This window comes from Heptranchias perlo, unplaced genomic scaffold, assembly GCF_035084215.1.
Source record: "Heptranchias perlo isolate sHepPer1 unplaced genomic scaffold, sHepPer1.hap1 HAP1_SCAFFOLD_1514, whole genome shotgun sequence".
In the NCBI taxonomy this organism is placed as follows: domain Eukaryota; kingdom Metazoa; phylum Chordata; class Chondrichthyes; order Hexanchiformes; family Hexanchidae; genus Heptranchias; species Heptranchias perlo.
Window position 1 is genome coordinate 1 of NW_027138768.1, and position 20,000 is coordinate 20,000.

Here is a 20,000-nt window from a genome sequence, read left to right on the forward strand (position 1 = left end):
TCACCTTCAGCGGAGCCTTCTGTCCGTTCTCGCTGCAGAAGAAAAGGAAGGGGTTAAAGGGGGCACTGCTCGCATCACCGCCCGCCCCGAGACACCGTGCAAACCCCCCCCACCCCCCCCACCAGACACCGCTTGAAAGCCAAGGCTTTGATTTTAATACAAAGGGGCTGCCGAGGTGCCCAGGTACCTGCCCGCTGGGCTCTGCTCGTACCTGTTGACTACCTCGGTGGCTTCGACCGGCTTCTCCGACATGGCCTCTGCCTCCTCCTCGTCGCTCTCCTTGTCTTCCTGTCACGAAACAAAGCACAAGGAGGATCAACAAAAGGGGTTCGCCCAACGCTGCTTGAAGGTGAGACGAGATCTCTGCACTCCTTCAACTCTGGCCTCTTGCGCGTCCCTGATTTCCATCGCTCCGCCATTGGCGGCCGTGCCTTCAGCTGCCTGGGCCCCAAACTCTGGAATTCCCTCCCTAAACCTCTCCGCCTCTCTCTCCTCCTTTAAGACACTCCTTAAAACCTACCTCTTTGACCAAGCTTTTGGTCACCTGTCCTAATATCTCCTTATGTGGCTCGGTGTCGATGTTTGTTTGATAATCGCACCTGTGAAGCACCTAGGGGATGTTTTACTACATTAAAGGCGCTATATAAATGCAAGTTGTCATTAAAAACAAACTTCTCAATCCTCCTCCTGACGCCGTTCCTCGTGAATGGTTCCACTGCCACTGGCGAACCCCATCCCCCGAGATGAGTCTAGACAGTGTCGGCAAGCTATTCAACCATGGAGGGAATCATAGGCGCTTTGCAGCAGAGGCCGCTGGCTGATTTATCCCATCCCCCTCCTCACCATCACTGCAGAGGCACTGAAGCCTCTCGTAGCCCCCCACTCTCCTCCCGGGAGGAGATCAGCCAACTCAGCACAGATGGGCCCTCGGGGCTTCAGTTACACCCCAGATGGTGGAACTGGGTCACCAGGAGAGCATGCGCGCGCGCACACAATAAAAAGTTTCCTGAACCTCGGACCCGCCAGAGCAGGGGAGGCGCCAACCTACTCCCGGGGCCAAGCGCAGCCCCAGACGCCGGCTATTCAACTGTGGGAGGCGGGCGGCTGACCAACTTGCGCGTCCCATCCTCGCTCCTGTTTGGTCGTCACGGGGCCGGGGAGGGTTTGGGAAAAGGGAGCGGTTCTTGGCGCACTTGCCCGATTGGGTGGATAAATCCTAAATTAGAACCCCCCCCCCCCCCGAGATCTGTCAGTAATGGGAATTAAAGGAGACGGGTGATTAAAACCTTTACTGAGCTCCAACTGGAGCGTTACGGCCAATTCTGGGCACTGCACTTTAGGAAGGATGTCAAGACCCAGCAGAGGGTGCAGAGGAGGTTTACCAGAATGGGACCGGGGATGAGGGACTTCAGTTATGTGGAGAGACTGGAGAAACTGGGGTTGTTCTCCTCGGAGCAGAGAAGGTTAAGAGCAGATGGAGTAGAGGTGTTCTAAATAAAGAGGGGTTTCGATAGAGTGATCTGGAATACGCTGCCTGTAAAGGCGATGGGAGCAGAATCATTTTTAAAAAAAATTTAAAACCATTCTTCAGTCATGGAACAGTCTAGTTAACTGCAGCACGGAGTTCCAACATTCAAAGGCAAACAGGATTTCCCCGAGGCACTCACTAGGTTCACTGAGTCATGTTCAAGTGTCTTGTGTGACGCTCGTGTGACTATAAGGGTTCGACAAGCCAAGAGTGTTGCTGGAGCCTCGACTCTGGCGGTCTGTCGGAGGAGATCATCAGAACGATACTGGGGCTAAAAGGGTTAAATTGTGAGGACAGGTTGCACAGACTGGGCTTGTATTCCCTCGAGTGTAGAAGATTAAGGGGTGATCTAATCGAGGTGTTTAAGATGATTAAAGGATTCGATAGGGTCGATAGAGAGAAACTATTTCCTCTGTGGGGGGAGTCCAGAACTAGGGGGAATAACCTTAAAATTAGAGCCAGGCCGTTCAGGGGTGATGTCAGGAAGCACTTCCTCACACAAAGGGGAGTGGAAATCTGGAACTCTCTCCCCAAAAAATGCCGTTGAGGCTGGGGGTCAATTGAAAATTTCAACTGATAGATTTTTGTTAGGCGAGGGTATTAAGGGTTACAGAACCAAGGCGGGTAGATGGAGTTACAATACAGATCAGCCCACGATCAAATTGAATGGTAGAACAGGCTAGAGGGGCTGAACGGCCTTCTCCTGTTCCTATATTCCGCACCCGGTCATTCGAAGCACCTGCTTAGAGAAATCTAAGGGTCCTGCCTCACCCCTGGTTGTCTCTCAGTACTAACCTTCGAGTGTCTTGTAGAAACAACTACAGTCAGTGCCCCTCTGAATTCTATACTCGTCCCAAATACTCTGTCCTACGTACTTTTCCTCCTCCTCGAACTCATTCTTTCCCACAAACTCCTCCCTCAGTTCTTCCCTTCCTCCTGCAGTCCACAAGCTTTCAAAATCATAGAATCAAAGCAGTTTACAACATGGAAACAGGCCCTTCGGCCCAACATGTCCATGTCGCCCAGTTTATACCACTAAGCTAGTCCCAATTGCCTGCACTTGGCCCATATCCCTCTATACCCATCTTACCCATGTAACTGTCCAAATGCTTTTTAAAAGACAAAATTGTACCCGCCTCTACTACTGCCTCTGGCAGCTCGTTCCAGACACTCACCACCCTTTGAGTGAAAAAAATTGCCCCTCTGGACCCTTTTGTATCTCTCCCCTCTCACCTTAAATCTATGTCCCCTCGTTATAGACTCCCCGACCTTTGGGAAAAGATTTTGACTATCTACCTTATCTATGCCCCTCATTATTTTATAGACTTCTATAAGATCATCCCTAATCCAAGCTTACATCGAATGTACAGCACAGAGACAGGCCATTCGGCCCAACTGGTCTATCCCGGTGTTTATGCTCCACGCGAGCCTCCTCCCTCCCTACTTCATCTCACCCTATCAGCATATCCTTCTATTCCTTTCTCCCTCGTGTGTTTATATCACTTCCCCTTAAATGTATCTATGTTATTTGCCTCAACTACTCCTTGTGGGAGCGAGTTCCACATTCTCACCACTCTCTGGGTAAAGAAGTTTCTCCTGAACTCCTTATTGGATTTATTAGTGACTATTTTATATTTATGGCCCCTAGTTCTGGTCTCCCCCACGAGTGGAAATATCTTTTCTGCGTCTACCCTATCGAACCCCTTCGTAATCTTGAAGACCTCGATCAGGTCACCCCTCAGCCTTCTCCTTTCCAGAGAGAAGAGCCCCAGCCTGTTCAGCCTTTCCCGATAGTTATATCCTCTCAGTTCCGGTGGTCTCCTAGTAAAGCTTGGCGCTGACTAACCACAGCCTCCCGATTGGCCTCGACGTCTCTTACCCCCCTGACCTTCTGGCGGTGCCTGCCCTTTGACCCTTGACCCCAGGCGGCCCTCACGGGAACCGAAAAGGAAAATAAAAAGACGGCGCTCGTCTCTGACCTGCAGGGACTCCTGGAAAGAGGAGGCCTGGTACTGGGCGTACTTGGCGATGGTGGTGTGCGAGCGGCTGCTCTCGCAGGGCCAGGTCTGGCGGTCTCCGGAGGGGTCCCAGTTCTGGTCGGACGGCTGCTGTAGTTGGGTACGGACTTCCACCCTGTGCTCCCCATTCGCCTCCACCAGGGTCTTGGTGGAGAAAAGGCCCAGATCTGCCGCGGTGGAAAAAAAAAACACAAAGGGCGTTTGAAACGGGTCTGTCCACGCGAGAGCACGGCTTCCCCTCCCCCCCCCGCCATTTTAATTTATCGCCCTCCCCCGACAGGAGACACCAACTCTTGCTGGGCTTACGAGCCCCCCCCCCTCCACCCTCACTAGCACCGGGAGCCCACAAACAGCTCAACACCAACCTCCCAGGTCACCCCTCCTTCTCAGGCTGGGCGGCCATTTTCACCTCACGCTTCTGCGGAGCGGCTCGGGACGTCAAGGGCGCCCCAGCATCGCAGAGGAGCTAGACCCCATCGTCACCCAAGAGGAAACCCCCCCCCCCTCCCCTCTATGGCAGGGGTTGGGCACGCTGGCTGATACTTCTCCTCCTCAACCCCGCCCCACCCCCACCCCCACCTCCCTAGCCCAGGGGTCACCGAGAGGAACTGTCGCCCCCCCCACAAACTCACATCACGGCAACAATAAGCTAACGCAGTCTAGACCAGGGATGGAACCAGAGAACCTTCCCGGCCTATGGGCCTCGCTCCCACATCAGGTGGTGCATTTAAAGAACGAACTTGCATTTATATAGCGCCTTTCACCACCTCAGGACATCCCAAAGCGCCTCGCAGCCAATGAAGTACTTTTCGAAGAGCAGTCACTGTTGTAATGTAGGGAAACGCAGCAGCCAATTTGCGCACAGCAAGATCCCACAAACAGCAATGTGATAATGACCAGATAATCTGTTTCGGGTGTTGGCCGGGTGATAAATATTGGCTCAGGACAACGAGGGAGAACTCTTCCAACAGCCGTGGGATATGAGAGGGGCAGACAGGGCCTCAGTCTCAGGCGGGAGGTGGCGCCTCCGTCAGCGCAGCGCTCCCTCAGTACTGGCAACCGGGAGCGACGGCCTGGATTATGGGCTCGAGTCTCTAGAGTGGGACATGAACCCACTACCTCCTGATTCAGAGGTGAGTGCGCGACTCCCTGAGCCACGGAGGGAGGGGAGGTTGTCTCGCACAAATCTTATTTTTTTTTTAAAAACACGACTTTAAACACACAGGCACTCACTCAGACGAAGGGATCCAGCCAGACCCCGTATCACAGTGATTGGGGTCTTTGGGTCTGTACAGAACTGCTGCAGCACCGGTGAGAAGGCGTCCCTCTTGCTTTCTAACTGCAAGAGATTAACGAGAGAGAGAAAGCAATTAAATAATAGACATTCAGCGAAAAATTAGAGCAAGACCCCAAACATGACAACCTGCATGAAAATCCTCAAATCTCCTCTCTTCAACGGGGAACTAGGTGGTGCAGTGAGTCAGACACTGTCCTATCCCCTCGGGGACTGGAGTTCGGATCCAGTACAGACGGGTTGAAATCGTCCTCTCCGACTGCTGGCTGTAGCGTGAAATGTGTTGGGCAGTCTCCATGTCCATTAGGCCCTCAGTGCTAACCAGATGGCGGCCGTGAAATGCCACCCTGGGTACAGGATTATGCCTCTCTCCCCCCCCCCGGTGGGGTGGAGGCACTGCGTCTCGTAGAAGTGGGCAGATATTGTCCTCTCGACTCTGGGACCTTGGGTTCAAAATCCAACCCAGACGGTGTGCGAATTTCTCCGCTGCGTGAATTTCTCCGGTGCACATAGCAACCCACCCACCAGTCTCAGCGGGTATTCAACCAAGGAGGGCATCGCGGTGGTGCCCAGCCCGAGACCGGCTCAATCGGAGGGTCGAATCTGGGACTCCCCCCTTACTACCTCCGAGTCGAGGACTGGTAGGATCTGTACACGGGGACAATCCACGTGGTGAAATGAGACGCAGAACGTCCCGGCTGTAGAAAGGCACTCCGCGGAAAGAGAGAGAGTTGGGGTAGGGTGGGACTTACGTAAATGCTGGGCGTCGGGGGGTTAAGCTTCTCCCGGAGCAGCTGCTGCTCAGTCAGGCAGCCCGGTTTCACCGAGTTGGCGGGCAGAACGCACGAGGTGGTAAACCTGCCCTTCAGCTTGGTCGCCCTGGAACAAAGAAGAACGTGAGGCTTGTGGAGCAGAGGGAGGGGGTCAGATATCAACACCTGGGGGTGGGGGTTCAGTCCAGTCTTTATTTACCGACTACCTACTCACATACTGTCAGTAACCCCTCTCCCCCCAGTGCCCTGTGTTACTGACTGTATCTCTACTGATGTTAATCCAGCTCCCTCACACTGACACTCAGTAACCCCTCTCCCCCCAGCGCCCTGTGTTACTGACTGTAACTCTACTGATGTTAATCCAGCTCCCTCACACGGTCACTCAGTAACCCCTCCTCCCCATAGCGCCCTGTGTTACTGACTGTATCTCTACTGATGTTAATCCAGCTCCCTCACACGGTCACTCAGTAAACCGAGTCGATTTGCAAGTGAAGAGAATGAAATAACGGACAAATAATTTGGGCAAAGCAACACGGTCTATTTTGACACCACCTGACGTGTAAACATAGGAAAAGGAGGAGGCCATTCAGCCCCTTCAGCCTGTTCCACCATTCAATCAGATCCTGGCTATCTGTATCCCAACTCCACATCCCTCGATACTCTTACCCAACAAAAATCCATCCATCTCAGTCTTACCAGCTTCAATTGACCCCCAGCATCCACAGCTTTTTGGGGGAGAGAGTTCCAGATTTCCACTCCCCCTTTGTGTGAAGAAGTGCTTCCTGACATCACCCCTGAACGGCCTGGCTCTAATTTTAAGGTTATGCCCCCTTTTTCTGGACTCCCCCCACCAGAGAAAATAGTTTCTATCGACCCTATCAAAATCCTTTTAACATTTTAAACACCTCGATAAAATCACCCCTTAATCTTCTAAACTCGAGGGAATACAAGCCGAGTCTGTGCAACCTGTCCTCGTAATTTAACCCTTTTAGCCCCGGTACCATTCTGATCAATCAGCGCTGTGCTCCCTAAAAGGCCAATATATCCTTCCTGAGGTGCGGTGCCCATTTGCAACACTCCAGGCAGGGTCTGACCAAGGCTCTGTACAACCGAAGCATCACTTCATATCAATCAAAAGGCAGACCTCACGCACAGTCCTGTAGTGAGAGTGAAAAGCCCTCCACAGCAACAATAGAGCTCGCCCACTGGCGCTGAGCACTATGGGTAAAGCCGGCCTCCATTACTAGGACACCGAGTGCCCTTCGTCCTGGCACTGCGGGTCCCCCGACTCCCTCTCACAGTTCTCGACTATGGTTCCAAGCGCAAGAGGCCCCCCCCCCCCACCCACTTAAGTACCCGAGGGGCAGGTGGGCTCGTATTTTTGAGTAGAATTACAGGCAGTTTTGCTCCCCTGTCTGACTTACTTGCACGCCCGGATTACGTCAGCCCCGCTGCTCTCGATGGTGAGGTCCGCCAACCGTATCCTCCTCTCTTCTACCTCGGAGGCGATGAACGTCTCCCGGTCCCCGCTCTCCACCTTGATCAGTTTGATCTTCAGCTCCTTGGTCGTGCCTTCGGGGAAGGACTTGACCCGCAGGACGTCCGAGGGCCCCAGCGAGCTCCGGCCGCAGGGGTCCAGCTCTCTTCCCGAGGAGAGGGACGGCTTGGCCTCCACCCGTTCCGGCTCCTCCGGCTTGGACGGCTTGGGCCCCTCGGCCTTGACCTTCTCCCGGGCCTGGATCTCCTTGCTCTGCAGGTCGATGTTGCCCAGGATCCGCCGCTGCTTGCCCTTGCTCGACTTGCCGCCGCGGTTCCGCCGGCGGCCCCGGTCGCGGCCCGAGTGCCGGCTGCGGTGTTTCGGCTTCTTGTGCTGCTCCCGCGGCCGGCCTTCCTCCCGCTCCCTGGGCGCCGGCTCGGCCTCCTTGCTCTTGGCTGGGTTCCGGTGAGCGCCGGGCCCGTTCTCGCAGGTGCGGCTGGGGGCTGGTGCAGGAGCAGGAGCAGGAGCAGGAGCGTCCGCCTCCCCGCTCGGCCTCTTGCCGGGAGACTCGGCCTGGCTGGCGCCCGACGTCTCTTCCCTCTCGGCGCGCAGCGGAGGACGGGGCCGGCGCCGGTGGGCGCTGCCGGCCGCGTTCTTCTGGGCCTCCGTGGTGAACACGGCCTTGATCCACATCTCGCTCTCCGGCGACGAGGAGGCCCGGTCCGCGGTGGCGTCGGGCGAGCCGGCCGCCCTCTTGGAGCTGCCGTTGACCTTGTGCGAGAGCTTCTGCCCCTCCACCTTCCCTTCGGCGACGCCCGGCGCCACCGGGAGCGCCCGGTGGACGTCGAAGGGCTCGGCGGCGGGGGACGGCGGCTGGTCGCGAGCCTCCCGGCGGAACATTGCGGCGAACGGCTCCTTCCCCGCGGCCACTTCGCTCGGCCGGCCTGGCTCCACCTCCTCACCGCTGGCGGAAAACTCCAGGGCTGCCGACGGCCTCGGGCTCGGTGCCGGAGAGGGTCGGGGCGGTGGGTGATCGGGCGAGGCCGTGGGTGGCGGGTGCGGCCTCCCCGACAGGGCACAAGTGAGCGGCGGGGGCTTGGGGAGCCAGCGGCCCCCCGGTGTGTCCCGGTAGTGCTTGGCGTCGGGCCTGCTCCCGCTGGGAGCCTGGGCCAGCCGGGCCGGCCCGGAGGCCCTGCCGTAACAGGCCGAGGCAGGGAGAGGTGGTGAGGAGCCGCACCCGGGCTTGGCAGCGTGTCCGGGCTGGTGGTCCGGCCGGGGGGGTTGGGCCTTCCCCTGGCTGTCGTCGGTGCAGGTCCGGTGGGGCCCAGAGAGGGGAGGCATCTTGGGCTGGGAGTCCCTGGGCCGGTGTTGGATGTCGGCCGCTCTCTCCCACTTCCTCTGGGGCTCGGTGACGTCCTCGCCTCGGACCCTCTGGCCCGGTGATTCCTTGGGGCTGGGCCACAGAGCGCCCGGCGGGGGAGGCTCTCTGCTGGGGTGGGCGGTGCTCGGCGGGACGTGGGCTGCCCTCTGCGGAGGAGGAGGGGGAGGAGGAGGGGGAGGCGCCAAGTGCCCGCGGGTGCGAAGCCGCCCCTGCTCTTCCACTGCGTGAGGCGGCGCCTGGCACCGCCCGTCCGGCGACCCCTTGGTCCGGCCGCCGGACGAGCCCCAGGGGCGCCCGCTGTCCCGCCCCTCGTTCCGGGAGATGCACCTCTGGCCACGCCCGGGGCTGGCCCAGCTCGGTGACGGCCCCTCGCCCCCGGAGGCGCTGAGGTGGGCCGAGTGGGTGATGCCGCAGGCCTCGGGCGCGGTGGTGGCAATGGCGGGGGTCCCCGGCAGGAGCGGGCTGCCCTGGTGCGCTGGGAGAGATCGGTCCGGCTGGCTGGTGTGACCCGGGGGTTTACTGTCTGGGTTCTGGTAGCAACTAGGGGGCTGGAAGAGAAACAGAGAGAGAGAGAGAGAGAGACACCAGCTGAGTGGCTTGTGATAAACAAACGGCCCCGGGGCATCACACCGTGGGGCTCCTGTTAACCCAAACCCCTCCCCACAACACATCCCCGGCATTCCCACCCTCCCCACAACACATCCCCGGCATTCCCACCCTCCCCACAACACATCCCCGGCATTCCCACCCTCCCCACAACACATCCCCGGCATTCCCACCCTCCCCACAACACATCCCCGGCATTCCCACCCTCCCCACAACACATCCCCGGCATTCCCCCCCCCCCCACAACACATCCCCGGCATTCCCACCCTCCCCAAACACATCCCCGGCATTCCCACCCCCCACACAACAAATCTCCGGCATTCCCACCCTCCCCACAACACATCCCCGGCATTCCCACCCTCCCCACAACAAATCTCCGGCATTCCCAACCCCCCCCCCCCACACAACAAATCTCCGGCATTCCCAACCCCCCCACACAACATTTCTCCGGCATTCCCAACACCCCCCCCAAACACATTCCCGGCATTCCCATAACACTAGAACCCCCTAATACCCCGCACCCGCTACTAAAACCCCCCCAATACCCCACCCCCACTACTAAAACCCCCCCAATACCCCACCCCCACTACTAAAACCCCCCCAATACCCCACCCCCACTACTAAAACCCCCCCAATACCCCACCCCCACTACTAAAACCCCCCCAATACCCCACCCCCACTACTAAAACCCCCCCAATACCCCACCCCCACTACTAAAACCCCCCCAATACCCCACCCCCACTACTAAAACCCCCCCAATACCCCACCCCCACTACTAGAACCCCCCAATACCCCACCCCCACTACTAGAACCCCCCAATACCCCACCCCCACTACTAGAACCCCCCAATACCCCACCCCCACTACTAGAACCCCCCAATACCCCACCCCCACTACTAGAACCCCCCCAATACACCACCCCCACTACTAAAACCCCCCCAATACCCCACCCCCACTACTAGAACCCCCCAATACCCCACCCCCACTACTAGAACCCCTCAATACCCCACCCCCACTACTAGAACCCCCCCAATACACCACCCCCACTACTAAAACCCCCCCAATACCCCACCCCCACTACTAGAACCCCCCAATACCCCACCCCCACTACTAGAACCCCCCAATACCCCACCCCCACTACTAGAACCCCCTAACACTCCACACCCGCTACCAGACCCCCCCCCCTAATAGCCCCGCAAGGCAGCATCTGGTAGGAGGTAGAGAGATAGAATTAAGCCAAGATACTCACTGCTGCAGAGGAGGCCTGGCGCGGCCTCCAGTGGTCACTGCCCGCCGTGGGCACGGCGTGAGGCAGGCTGCCGGTGGCCCTCTGCTGGTGAGGCACACAGGCGACGCTGGCGGGAGAAGGGCTCGGCTCGGCCCTGGGCCTCCGGACCCCCGCGTCCTTGACCTCACCCCCCGCACGGCCGCCGCGGCCCTCTCCCCGCGAGAGGGGGGGGCCGTTGCAGGCCGGAGGGGGCTGGCCGGTCGCCGCGGTGACCGGGTGCGCCAAGGGGTTGCCGTTGGTGCCGGACGTCGAGTTGCAGGGAAGTGCGTCCGGCATTGGCTTTCTCTGTTCCTGAGGGAGGGGGAGGAAGAGGAACAAACAGGAGGAGGTGAGAGATTTTGATTGCACATCGTCCTTAAGCCCCACCCCAAATATCCCCAAATCTAGGGGTTCAGCCCCAGCCCCGACTGATGGGACATCATGTTCCTCCCTCCATAAACTGCGGCTAGTCTATAACTCTGTTGGGTATCATTTCCCCAGTGCCCATCGCCCCATTTACATTAATTCCTCCCCCAATCCATTCAATTCAAAATCTTTATATTTGCCATAAATCCCTCCATGTTGCCATCTCCTTCTCAACACCCACTTCTCTTGGGTATTGCTTCACCCCCGGCCCCTCTTCCCTCTGCCCCTCTCGTCCATGCTCCCCTCCTCCCTCTGCCTCTCTCGGCCATCCCCCCCTCCTCCCTCTGCCTCTCTCGGCCATCCCCCCCCTCCTCCCTCTGCCTCTCTCGGCCATCCCCCCCTCCTCCCTCTGCCTCTCTCGGCCATCCCCCCCTCCTCCCTCTGCCCCACTCGGCCATCCCCCCCTCCTCCCTTTGCCCCTCTCGTCCATCCCCCCTCTTCCCTCTGCCGCTCTCGGCCATCCCCCCCTCCTCCCTCTCGGCCATCCCCCCCTCCTCCCTCTCGGCCATCCCCCCCCTCCTCCCTCTCGGCCATCCCCCCCCTCCTCCCTCTCGGCCATCCCCCCCCTCCTCCCACTGCCCCACTCGGCCATCCCCCCCCTCCTCCCTCTGCCCCCTCTCGTGGAACTGTCGCCCCCAAGTACAAGTCAGCGCCTTCAAAGGGGGGGGGGGGGGCGGGGGGGAGAGAGAGTCTGAAGAGATACCTGAAGGATGAGAGTCGGGTCCTTTCTGCCATGCGACCACGACTCTTTGTGTGGGTGGGTCCAGGAGGGGCCCGCTTTCATCGACGGATACTGGCCGGGGGGAGGTAAACTGGAGAGGGCGGGGTCTCCTGTCCGCTGCATTCCTGAGCCGTGTACCTGTTGGTGAACAAATAAATCCATCAGCGCCAACAAGCGGGCTGAGCCGTGATGCACTCAGTGGTTGAATAGCCCCGCTGGTACTTGAAGGGGGGGGGGGGGGGGATGGTAACGGAGGGTGGCTAGCCCCTTCTGGGATTGCATTCCCAGCCGAAGTCAGCGCCTTCACACACACACACACGTAGCACTTGACAGTATGAGAGACAGTCATCTCTTGCTGTCTTTTCATTTGAATGATCTCGGCAACCCAGCCTCTCTTTCCCACCCCCAGCCCCAAAAGGCCAGAAAACGGGATTTTACAGGCAGTCACCAACCTACAGAACCGTCCAAGCAATTAGCCTCTGAATGACCCAGGGAAATGCCTGTTTAGGTCACTTCCTCCCCCTTCCCTCAAACCCAGGAAGTACCTGACCCTATGGCCTTAAAGGGACAGGCCAGATTAAACACAGCTCCATTTTAGGCAGCTGATCAACACGAGTGTGTTCCAGGTGCCAGGCCACCCGTGAGCCACTGTATAAAAACACTTCTGAACGCTACAGCGGCCATTTGGTGCCCGGGATGTTACCTGGTGGCTCTGTGCCTGTTCTGGGCTCCCGCTCCGCCTCCTCTTGACCGGGCTCGGGATTTCATTGCTGTGCGAGGACCGTACCACTTGATGGAGAGGGGGGATGGACTGTTGCACGCAGTGTTCCGCGGGGCCCGCCGGCCTCTTCAGCTGGCAGCCGTTTTTGGTGGAATTGTAGTTTCTCTTCTGAGAGAGAGAGTTGAGAAAGAGAGAGAGAGAGAGAGAGTTGAGAAAGAGAGAGAAAAAAAAAAAGTTTTAAAAAAAAAACATTTTAAGTCTAACACAGCCAGCTGGTGCATCATCTGAAAAAAGCCAGAGAGTGAAATACAAACAAAGGGCATCTCCAATACACAGAGAGGGCGACTCACTCACCTGCTGCAGGATGCTCCAGACTTCGTGCAGGACTGGCAGGGTCCTCTGTCTGTTCTGGGGGGGACTGGAGTGCAACTTCCAGACATGGACCTGGGTGGGGGGGTTTTTTGTGGGGGGAGGGTGAGGGGAGGGAGGGAGGGAGGAGTAAGGGAAACAAAAAGACAAACGCAGTTGGTAACTTTGACCCCCCCAAGCTGACGTAAACCCCCACAGCCCTGAACCCCCAGAGAGACGGACAGAAGGAGAAAGACAGACAGAGAGAATAAAAACACACATCACCTTGCACCGATTCCAGAGCAGTTCAAAAGGTTCTCACCGTCTCCCCGCTCCCCGCCAACCTCTGCAGCGTTACCGTCACTCCAAGTGTGCTGGGCCTCTTCCTCGTGTCTCCATAACCCCCCCCGCCCCCCCCCCCCGCTTCATCCCTCCCTTTTTCATCCTGGCCAAGGTTCTTCCCTCAATTTGGGGGGATTGGAGGGGAGGGGGGGAATCTGCTCTGACCTCAGCCTCTCTCCCAGCAGCCGGGGGGAGGGGGGCCTCCCACTCTTCCGTATTCTTTACAACAGTCGATCAGGGCGGTCTTTTCCGATGACTCGCCCAGTTTGCTGGAGCCGTACGGACCGGGCAAGCCCCAGGATTACTCCGCCGCCGCGGGCCTGGTGCGGAGGTGGCCGATCGCAGGCCGGGGCGCGGGCGAAGGTGTCACGGCCCCCCCCAGAGAAGGTGGCGATGAGCCTGCAGCTTGTGACAAATGAGTGGCCACTTCAGGAGGCATTAAGAGCCAACTACTTAGCGTAGGCCCGGACTCGGGGGCGGTGGGGGGGTTGCAGGGTCCCTCAAAAAAAGAGAGACTAGGCAGAAGGCAACCGGGAGCTCGTAACCCCACACCAGGCTCTCCTATACCCGCGAAATTCTGCCCTCCAGAATAAAAGTTGCCCTCCCAGGGGAAGATCGCGGCTGGTTTCCTTGTTGTCAAACACACGATTTACTGGGTGAAAAGTGCAAAAACAGGAAACGCACCAGCTGCTCCCTCACCCGCCCGCCCCAGTCGTGCCTCGGGCTGCAGTCACGTCTCTCTCCTGCTGATGGTGCTGGAGAGCCAGTCCTTCGAAACACACCAGGCCACGTATGTTACAGCACCATTCAGAAAACAGGAGGCGGAGAGGAAGCCTTCGCGCTCGACGTTATTTCCCCATTTTACGTTGGGTCGCAGCGGCCGAGATATCGGTTACTCCTGCGCTCTCTGCCCCTGGTCCCCCTCCCTTTGCCGCCCCCCCCCACCCCTCTCGAATTACTACCTTAAATCCACCCTCTGCTCCCTTGAAAAGTCTCAAAGACCCAATCTTTGTGGCTGAGCCTTCACTCACTTCTCCCGTTCCCTCTGGTTGCTTCTCTGTAAAATGCCTCGAGGGGCATCTTGTACAGTGGAAGGCGGGGCCTGCAGAACAATTTCTAGCTCAGCACCCTCACAGGAACAGGAGTTGGCCATTCAGCCCCTCGTGCCCGCTCCGCCATTTGATAAGATCATGGCTGATCTGCGATCTAACTCCATACACCCACCTTTGGCCCGTATCCCTTAATGCCTTTGGTCGCCAAAAAAGCTATCTATCAGCCAGCGCTACTTTCTGATCATCGGCTCTCTGTCCTCTCAGCCGCATGGGTTCGAAATGTTGGAAAGATTTCTAGTTGCTTTAAGTATCTGATCACAGGCAAGTTATCCTCAACCGAGGGTTTTTAAACACGCACTTTCCCCGCAGGAGGTTCCTGGATCAGGAGCAGGAAGCCTGGTTCGATTTCTCTTCGGTAGCCCGGGGATGCTGAAACCAGGCATCGAGCCTGAGGCCTACACAGCTCGGGTCCAGGGCAGAGTAGGCCCCTGACATGCATTGGCATGGAGGCCAAGACTCCCCCCACCACCGACGCGAGGGAGTCAGGGGTATGTTAAGACAACGTTAAGGCCCCTCTCTCTCTTTTTCTCTGAAAAACTCTCCCCTCCCCTCCCCCCCACCACCCCGAGAAATTCCTCAACCGGTCAGTTCCTCAAAATCAAAATGGCCGCTGAAATCAAAATGGCGGCTGCGCCCATACCTGCTGCAGGTGGTTGATCCTGGCAGTGAGGTCGCTGTAGCTGTACCCGCTGGCGTACCGCGCGGCGTTCTGGTAGCACTTGATGGCGTCCTCCAGCTCGTGCTCGGACTCGTAGATCTGGCCCAGCTGCTCCCAGACCCGGGGCTGGGGCTGCTCGTGCAGCAGCGCCTGCACGCAGCTGTGTATCCCGTCCATCTTGCCGTGCAGCGGCCGGGGCGACCTGGGAACGAAAGCCCAACCGGCCGTCAAGAGGCGAGCTAGTCGACCGCGCGGGGCGTCGCGGCCCAGCCCAAACCTGCCCTCCCCCACGACATCCCTGCACGCGTTCGCTGACGAGAAACGCAAGTTTCATTCTCCTTTATTTTTAGTTTTCCCCGCCAAATCGCCTCCCGCGCAATAAAATATATTCAACACCCCCCCCCAACCACCCCGCGTCACGTGGTTGGTGCCAGTGCTGCTCGGCAACTGTGCCCCTAGGTTAAGCAGCTGAAAAATGGACTTTTATCTGGAAACCGATCCCCTAACAGTAAGGGCAGAATTATAAACTGATGTGAGATTATCACTGACACAAACCACCCATTCCTTCTACATAGAATGTACAGCACAGAAACAGGCCATTCGGCCCCACTGGTCTATCCCGGTGTTTATGCTCCACACGAGCCTCCTCCCTCCCTACTTCATCTCACCCTATCAGCATATCCTTCTATTCCTTTCTCCCTCATGTGTTTAATCGAGCTTCCCCTTTAAATGCATCTATGCTATTCACCTCAACTACTCCTTGTGGGAGCGAGTTCCACATTCTCACCGCTCTCTGGGTAAAGAGGTTTCTCCTGAATTCCCCTTTTGGATTTATTAGTGACTATCTTGTATTTATGGCCCCTAGATCTTGTCTCCCTCACAAATGGAAACATTTTCTCCACGTCTACCCTATCGAACCCCCTTTAAAGACCTCTATCAGGTCGCCCCTCAGCCTTCTCTTTTCTAGAGGAAAGGAGCCTCAGCCTGTTCATCCCTTTCCTCAATCTTCTGCCTCCTTCGCTCCCCTCGTTCATCAGGGTTCAGCGACAAGCAGCCCAGAGCGCACGGCCCCACCCTCTCCACAAACCTTCTCAAACAAACCAGATGGGCCTCGGGCTCTTACCCAGAGGGACAGTACGGCTTCCCGGTGTGTCCGACGCTGGCCATGTGGGTGGGGTACGGGTTATACTGGCCCTGGCCGACACTGGCAGAACACCTGGCAAAGAGAGGGGAGGGCAAAGCACAGAGGGTTAGAGGGCCTGGTATCCGCGGGGCTCTTACAAATCAAACACCACTTTGCGTTACCTCCAAATCCCTGGAACATCCCCCCGCCACCAGATACGTTTTACCCCCTCATCCATTGCCGATCTTTCCCTCGGCAGCGTTTTGCAGGAGACTCCCATCTGCCATTGTCAACTCCCCCCCGACAGCACTGCAAAAAGGTCGGAGCGAGGCCCAGCGTAAGAGAGTGTTCAGTCCCGGAGAGCAAGAGAACGATTCCAGGCGAAGGGGCAATAAGCTTCGAGGAGGCAGGCGCTAATCAAACCGAAACTCCAATCAACCAGTTCACCCCTCTATTTATAGAATGATACAGCACAGGAGGAGGCCACTCGGCCCATCGTGTCTGTGCAAGGGCCCTCCAATCACTCCCCCCACCCCCCGCTCTTTCCCCGTAGCCCTGCAATTATTCCCTTTGAAAGTTACTGTTGAATCTGCTTCCACCGCCCTTTCAGGCAGCGCGTTCCAGATCGTAACAACTCGAGGTGTAAAATAATCTCATCTCCCCCCCACCCTGGCTTTTATCGGCCGTTCCTTCATGGTCACTGGGTCAAAATCCTGGAACTCCCTGCCTAACAGGTGGGAGAACCTTCACCACACGGACTGCAGCGGTTCAAGAAGGCGGCTCACCACCACCTTCTCAAGGGGCGATTAGGGGCAATAAATGCGGCCTCGCCCAGCGACGCCCGCATCCCGAGAACACCTCCAGCAGGTTGCGATGCGGGAGAGGCAGAGCGCAGTCTTCCTGCAAACGCCAGTCAGCGGTCCGTTACGTCTCACGAGCGTCCCGCGGCGTCCGATACGGGTTGCGCGGCGACGCCTCCTCTCTCTCTCTTACCTGCCGTTCGGAGCCCATGGCCGCGAAGGCGCCGGGCTCCAGCCTCCGCCGGGTCTGCTCAGGCCGTCAATCGGAAAAGCTTCCCGTGCACCACGCCCTCCGAAACTGTTCCACCGGGTGATGCATCCGGCCTGCCGGAGACAACAGCGGGACAGTCAGATCACAGTCTCATAGTGGGTACAGCACAGGAGGAGGCCACTTGGCCATCGTGTCTGTGCCGGCTCTTTGAAAGAGCTATCCAATTAGTCCCACTCCCCCCTGCTCTTTCCCCAAAGCCCTGTAATTTTTCCCTTAAGTATTTATCCAATTCCCTTTTGAAAGTTATTATTGAATTTGCTTCCACCGTCCTTTCAGGCAGCGCATTCCAGATCATCACAACTCGCTGCGTAAAAAATGTTTCCTCATCTTGCCTCTGGCTCTTTTGCTGATCACCGTAAATCTGCATCCTCTGGTTACCGACCCTCCTGCCACTGGAAACCGTTTCTCCTTATTTACTCTATCAAAACCCCTCATGATTTTGAACACCTCTATTAAATCTCCCCTGAACCTTCTCTGTTCGAAGGAGAACAATCCCAGCTTCTCCAGTCTCTCTACATAACTGAAGTCCCTCATCCCTGGTACCATTCTGGTAAATCTCCTCCGCACCCTCTCCAAGGCCTTGACATCCTTCCTAAAGTGCGGTGCCCAGAATTGGACACAATCCTCCAGCTGAGGCCTAACCAGTGATTTATAAAAGGTAAAGAAATGGAGGGGGTGGAGGAGTGGACAAAAGCTAGGTCAGTCCAGCAGAGTCACTCATCAGGGATTGTGTTCCGAAATGTCCCCCCTCACCCAAACACTCTCAGGGCAGGTACAGGGGTTAGATACAGAGTAAAGCTCCCTCTACACTGTCCATCAAACACTCCCAGGGCAGGTACAGGACGGGTTAGATACAGAGTAAAGCTCCCTCTACACTGTCCCATCAAACACTCCCAGGGCAGGTACAGCACGGGTTAGATAAAGAGTAAAGCTCCCTCTACACTGTCCCATCAAACACTCCAGGGCAGGTACAGCACGGGTTAGGTACAGAGTAAAGCTCCCTCTACACTGTCCCATCAAACACTCCCAGGGCAGGTACAGCACAGGTTAGATACAGAGTAAAGCTCCCTCTACACTGTCCCATCAAACACTCCCAGGGCAGGTACAGCACGGGTTAGATACAGAGTAAAGCTCCCTCTACACTGTCCCATCAAACACTCCCAGGGCAGGTACAGCACGGGTTAGATACAGAGTAAAGCTCCCTCTACACTGTCCCATCAAACATTCCCAGGGCAGGTACAGGACGGTTAGATACAGAGTAAAGCTCCCTCTACACTGTCCCATCAAACACTCCCAGGGCAGGTACAGCACGGGTTAGATAAAGAGTAAAGCTCCCTCTACACTGTCCCATCAAACACTCCCAGGGCAGGTACAGCACAGGTTAGATACAGAGTAAAGCTCCCTCTACACTGTCCCATCAAACACTCCCAGGGCAGGTACAGCACGGGTTAGATACAGAGTAAAGCTCCCTCTACACTGTCCCCATCAAACACTCCCAGGGCAGGTACAGCACGGGTTAGATACAGAGTAAAGCTCCCTCTACACTGTCCCATCAAACACTCCCAGGGCAGGTACAGCACGGGTTAGATACAGAGTAAAGCTCCCTCTACACTGTCCCATCAGACACTCCCACGGCAGGTACAGGGTTAGATACAGAGTAAAGCTCCCTCTACTCTGCCCCCTATCTGGGAAGAACATCCCCTAATGTGGTACAGTATTTAATTTCCTGCACCTGCCACCTTGGAGCTGGATTCAGACCCAGGTTCGAGGTGATCGGACGTGTCCGGTCCCAGCTCGTTTATGAGGAAAGCCAATATCCCATCATTCCGCGTGAACCATGTACAGAGGCTGCTGTGCTGAATGAAGGACTTAAAACAAGGAAGCAGCAGCTCCTTCCAGAACCTGCTCCGAGCTGGGCAGTCCCGTCACTGATCCTGTGAACAGTGACGCCACTGATAAATCACCTGGTCGCCCCACTGCCCTTTCAGACTTGGTCCATTGCTGTACCTTCCCCGCTCCTCCCTGCAACCCGGGCACTCCTGCCACCAGAGCACGAGCAGAGGGCGCAACTGAGCAACAGAGACACACACACACACAGAGACAGAGAAAGGGACACACACACACAGGACAGAGAGAGAGAGAGAGAGAGAAAATAATGAGAGAGACACACAGACAGGGACACACACACACAGCAGGGACACAGAGAGACGGGGGGGGGGGGGGGGGGGGGGGAAGAGAGAGAGACAGAGACACAGACACAGAGCGACAGACAGCAGACAGACAGACAGAGAGAGAGCGCGACACACAGGCACAGAGACAGACAGGCACAGAGAAAGAGAGAGACACAGACAGACAGGGACAGAGAGAGAGACAGGAACAGGACAGAGAAAGAGACACACAGACAGACAGGGACAGAGAGAGACACACACACACACAGACTGGGACAGAGAGAGACACACACAGACAGACAGACACACACATTCCCTCGCGCCAAGTGGTTTGAATTTACAGAACACTCTCCCTGGAGCAGCCGTTTTGTACACCGTGAGTCTGACTGAGGGAGAGCAGCATCTCAACACAGCCGTGACTTGCTGCTCCCCCCGTCACCCCCCAAAACCCATCCCTCGCTTTAAGAAGTGGAATTTCATAAAGACGGGCGCACACACAGCGTCTCACTCCTTCCCTCCGAACGCTTCCCACAAAACTCTTCGAGCCTCTCTCAGGGCTTTTTCGCATCTTCGAGCCTCTCTCAGGGCTTTTTCCGCGGTGCACCTGCAGAAGGTATCCTTTCTCAAATGCCCCAACAAAAAAAAAGGGACAAATCAGACGAAGGGAGCCTGGGTTTCATGCTCCAACCAGCCCGCTGTACCGAACAGTACTCTGTGTACCTGAGAACAGTGACAGACTCATTGAAGAGTTATATTTGGAACACGAGAGGCTTTACGCTACACTCAAAGGCAGATCGAAGCTGCCTTTTCTTAAAAGAAAAACACACAAAAAGGTAAAGCAGGGCTGGTTAGCGTCTTTTAAACATGCTTCAAGCGAGTGGTCTCATTTGCCAGCCATCTTGTTCAGCATCTCGGGTTGCCAACCCTCCAGGACTGCCCTGGAGTCTCCAGGAATTAAAAGATTAAT

The 20,000-nt window shown here is 56.9% G+C and overlaps 1 protein-coding gene across 1 annotated transcript; it reads right to left on the minus strand.

Moving 5' to 3' along the window:
- Positions 1–4: 4 nt before the first annotated feature.
- Positions 5–16,913, minus strand: LOC137309169 (lysine-specific demethylase 6B-like; the record flags this gene model as incomplete). The annotated part of the gene is given in 14 exon segments (XM_067977447.1): positions 5–32; positions 212–288; positions 3,508–3,713; positions 4,780–4,885; positions 5,593–5,719; positions 7,038–9,019; positions 10,326–10,655; positions 11,473–11,628; positions 12,194–12,379; positions 12,566–12,655; positions 14,654–14,873; positions 15,795–15,887; positions 16,788–16,891; positions 16,893–16,913. Coding segments are annotated over 14 exon segments (3,726 nt in total), but the record flags the coding sequence as incomplete, so codon positions are not given.
- Positions 16,914–20,000: the final 3,087 nt, after the last annotated feature.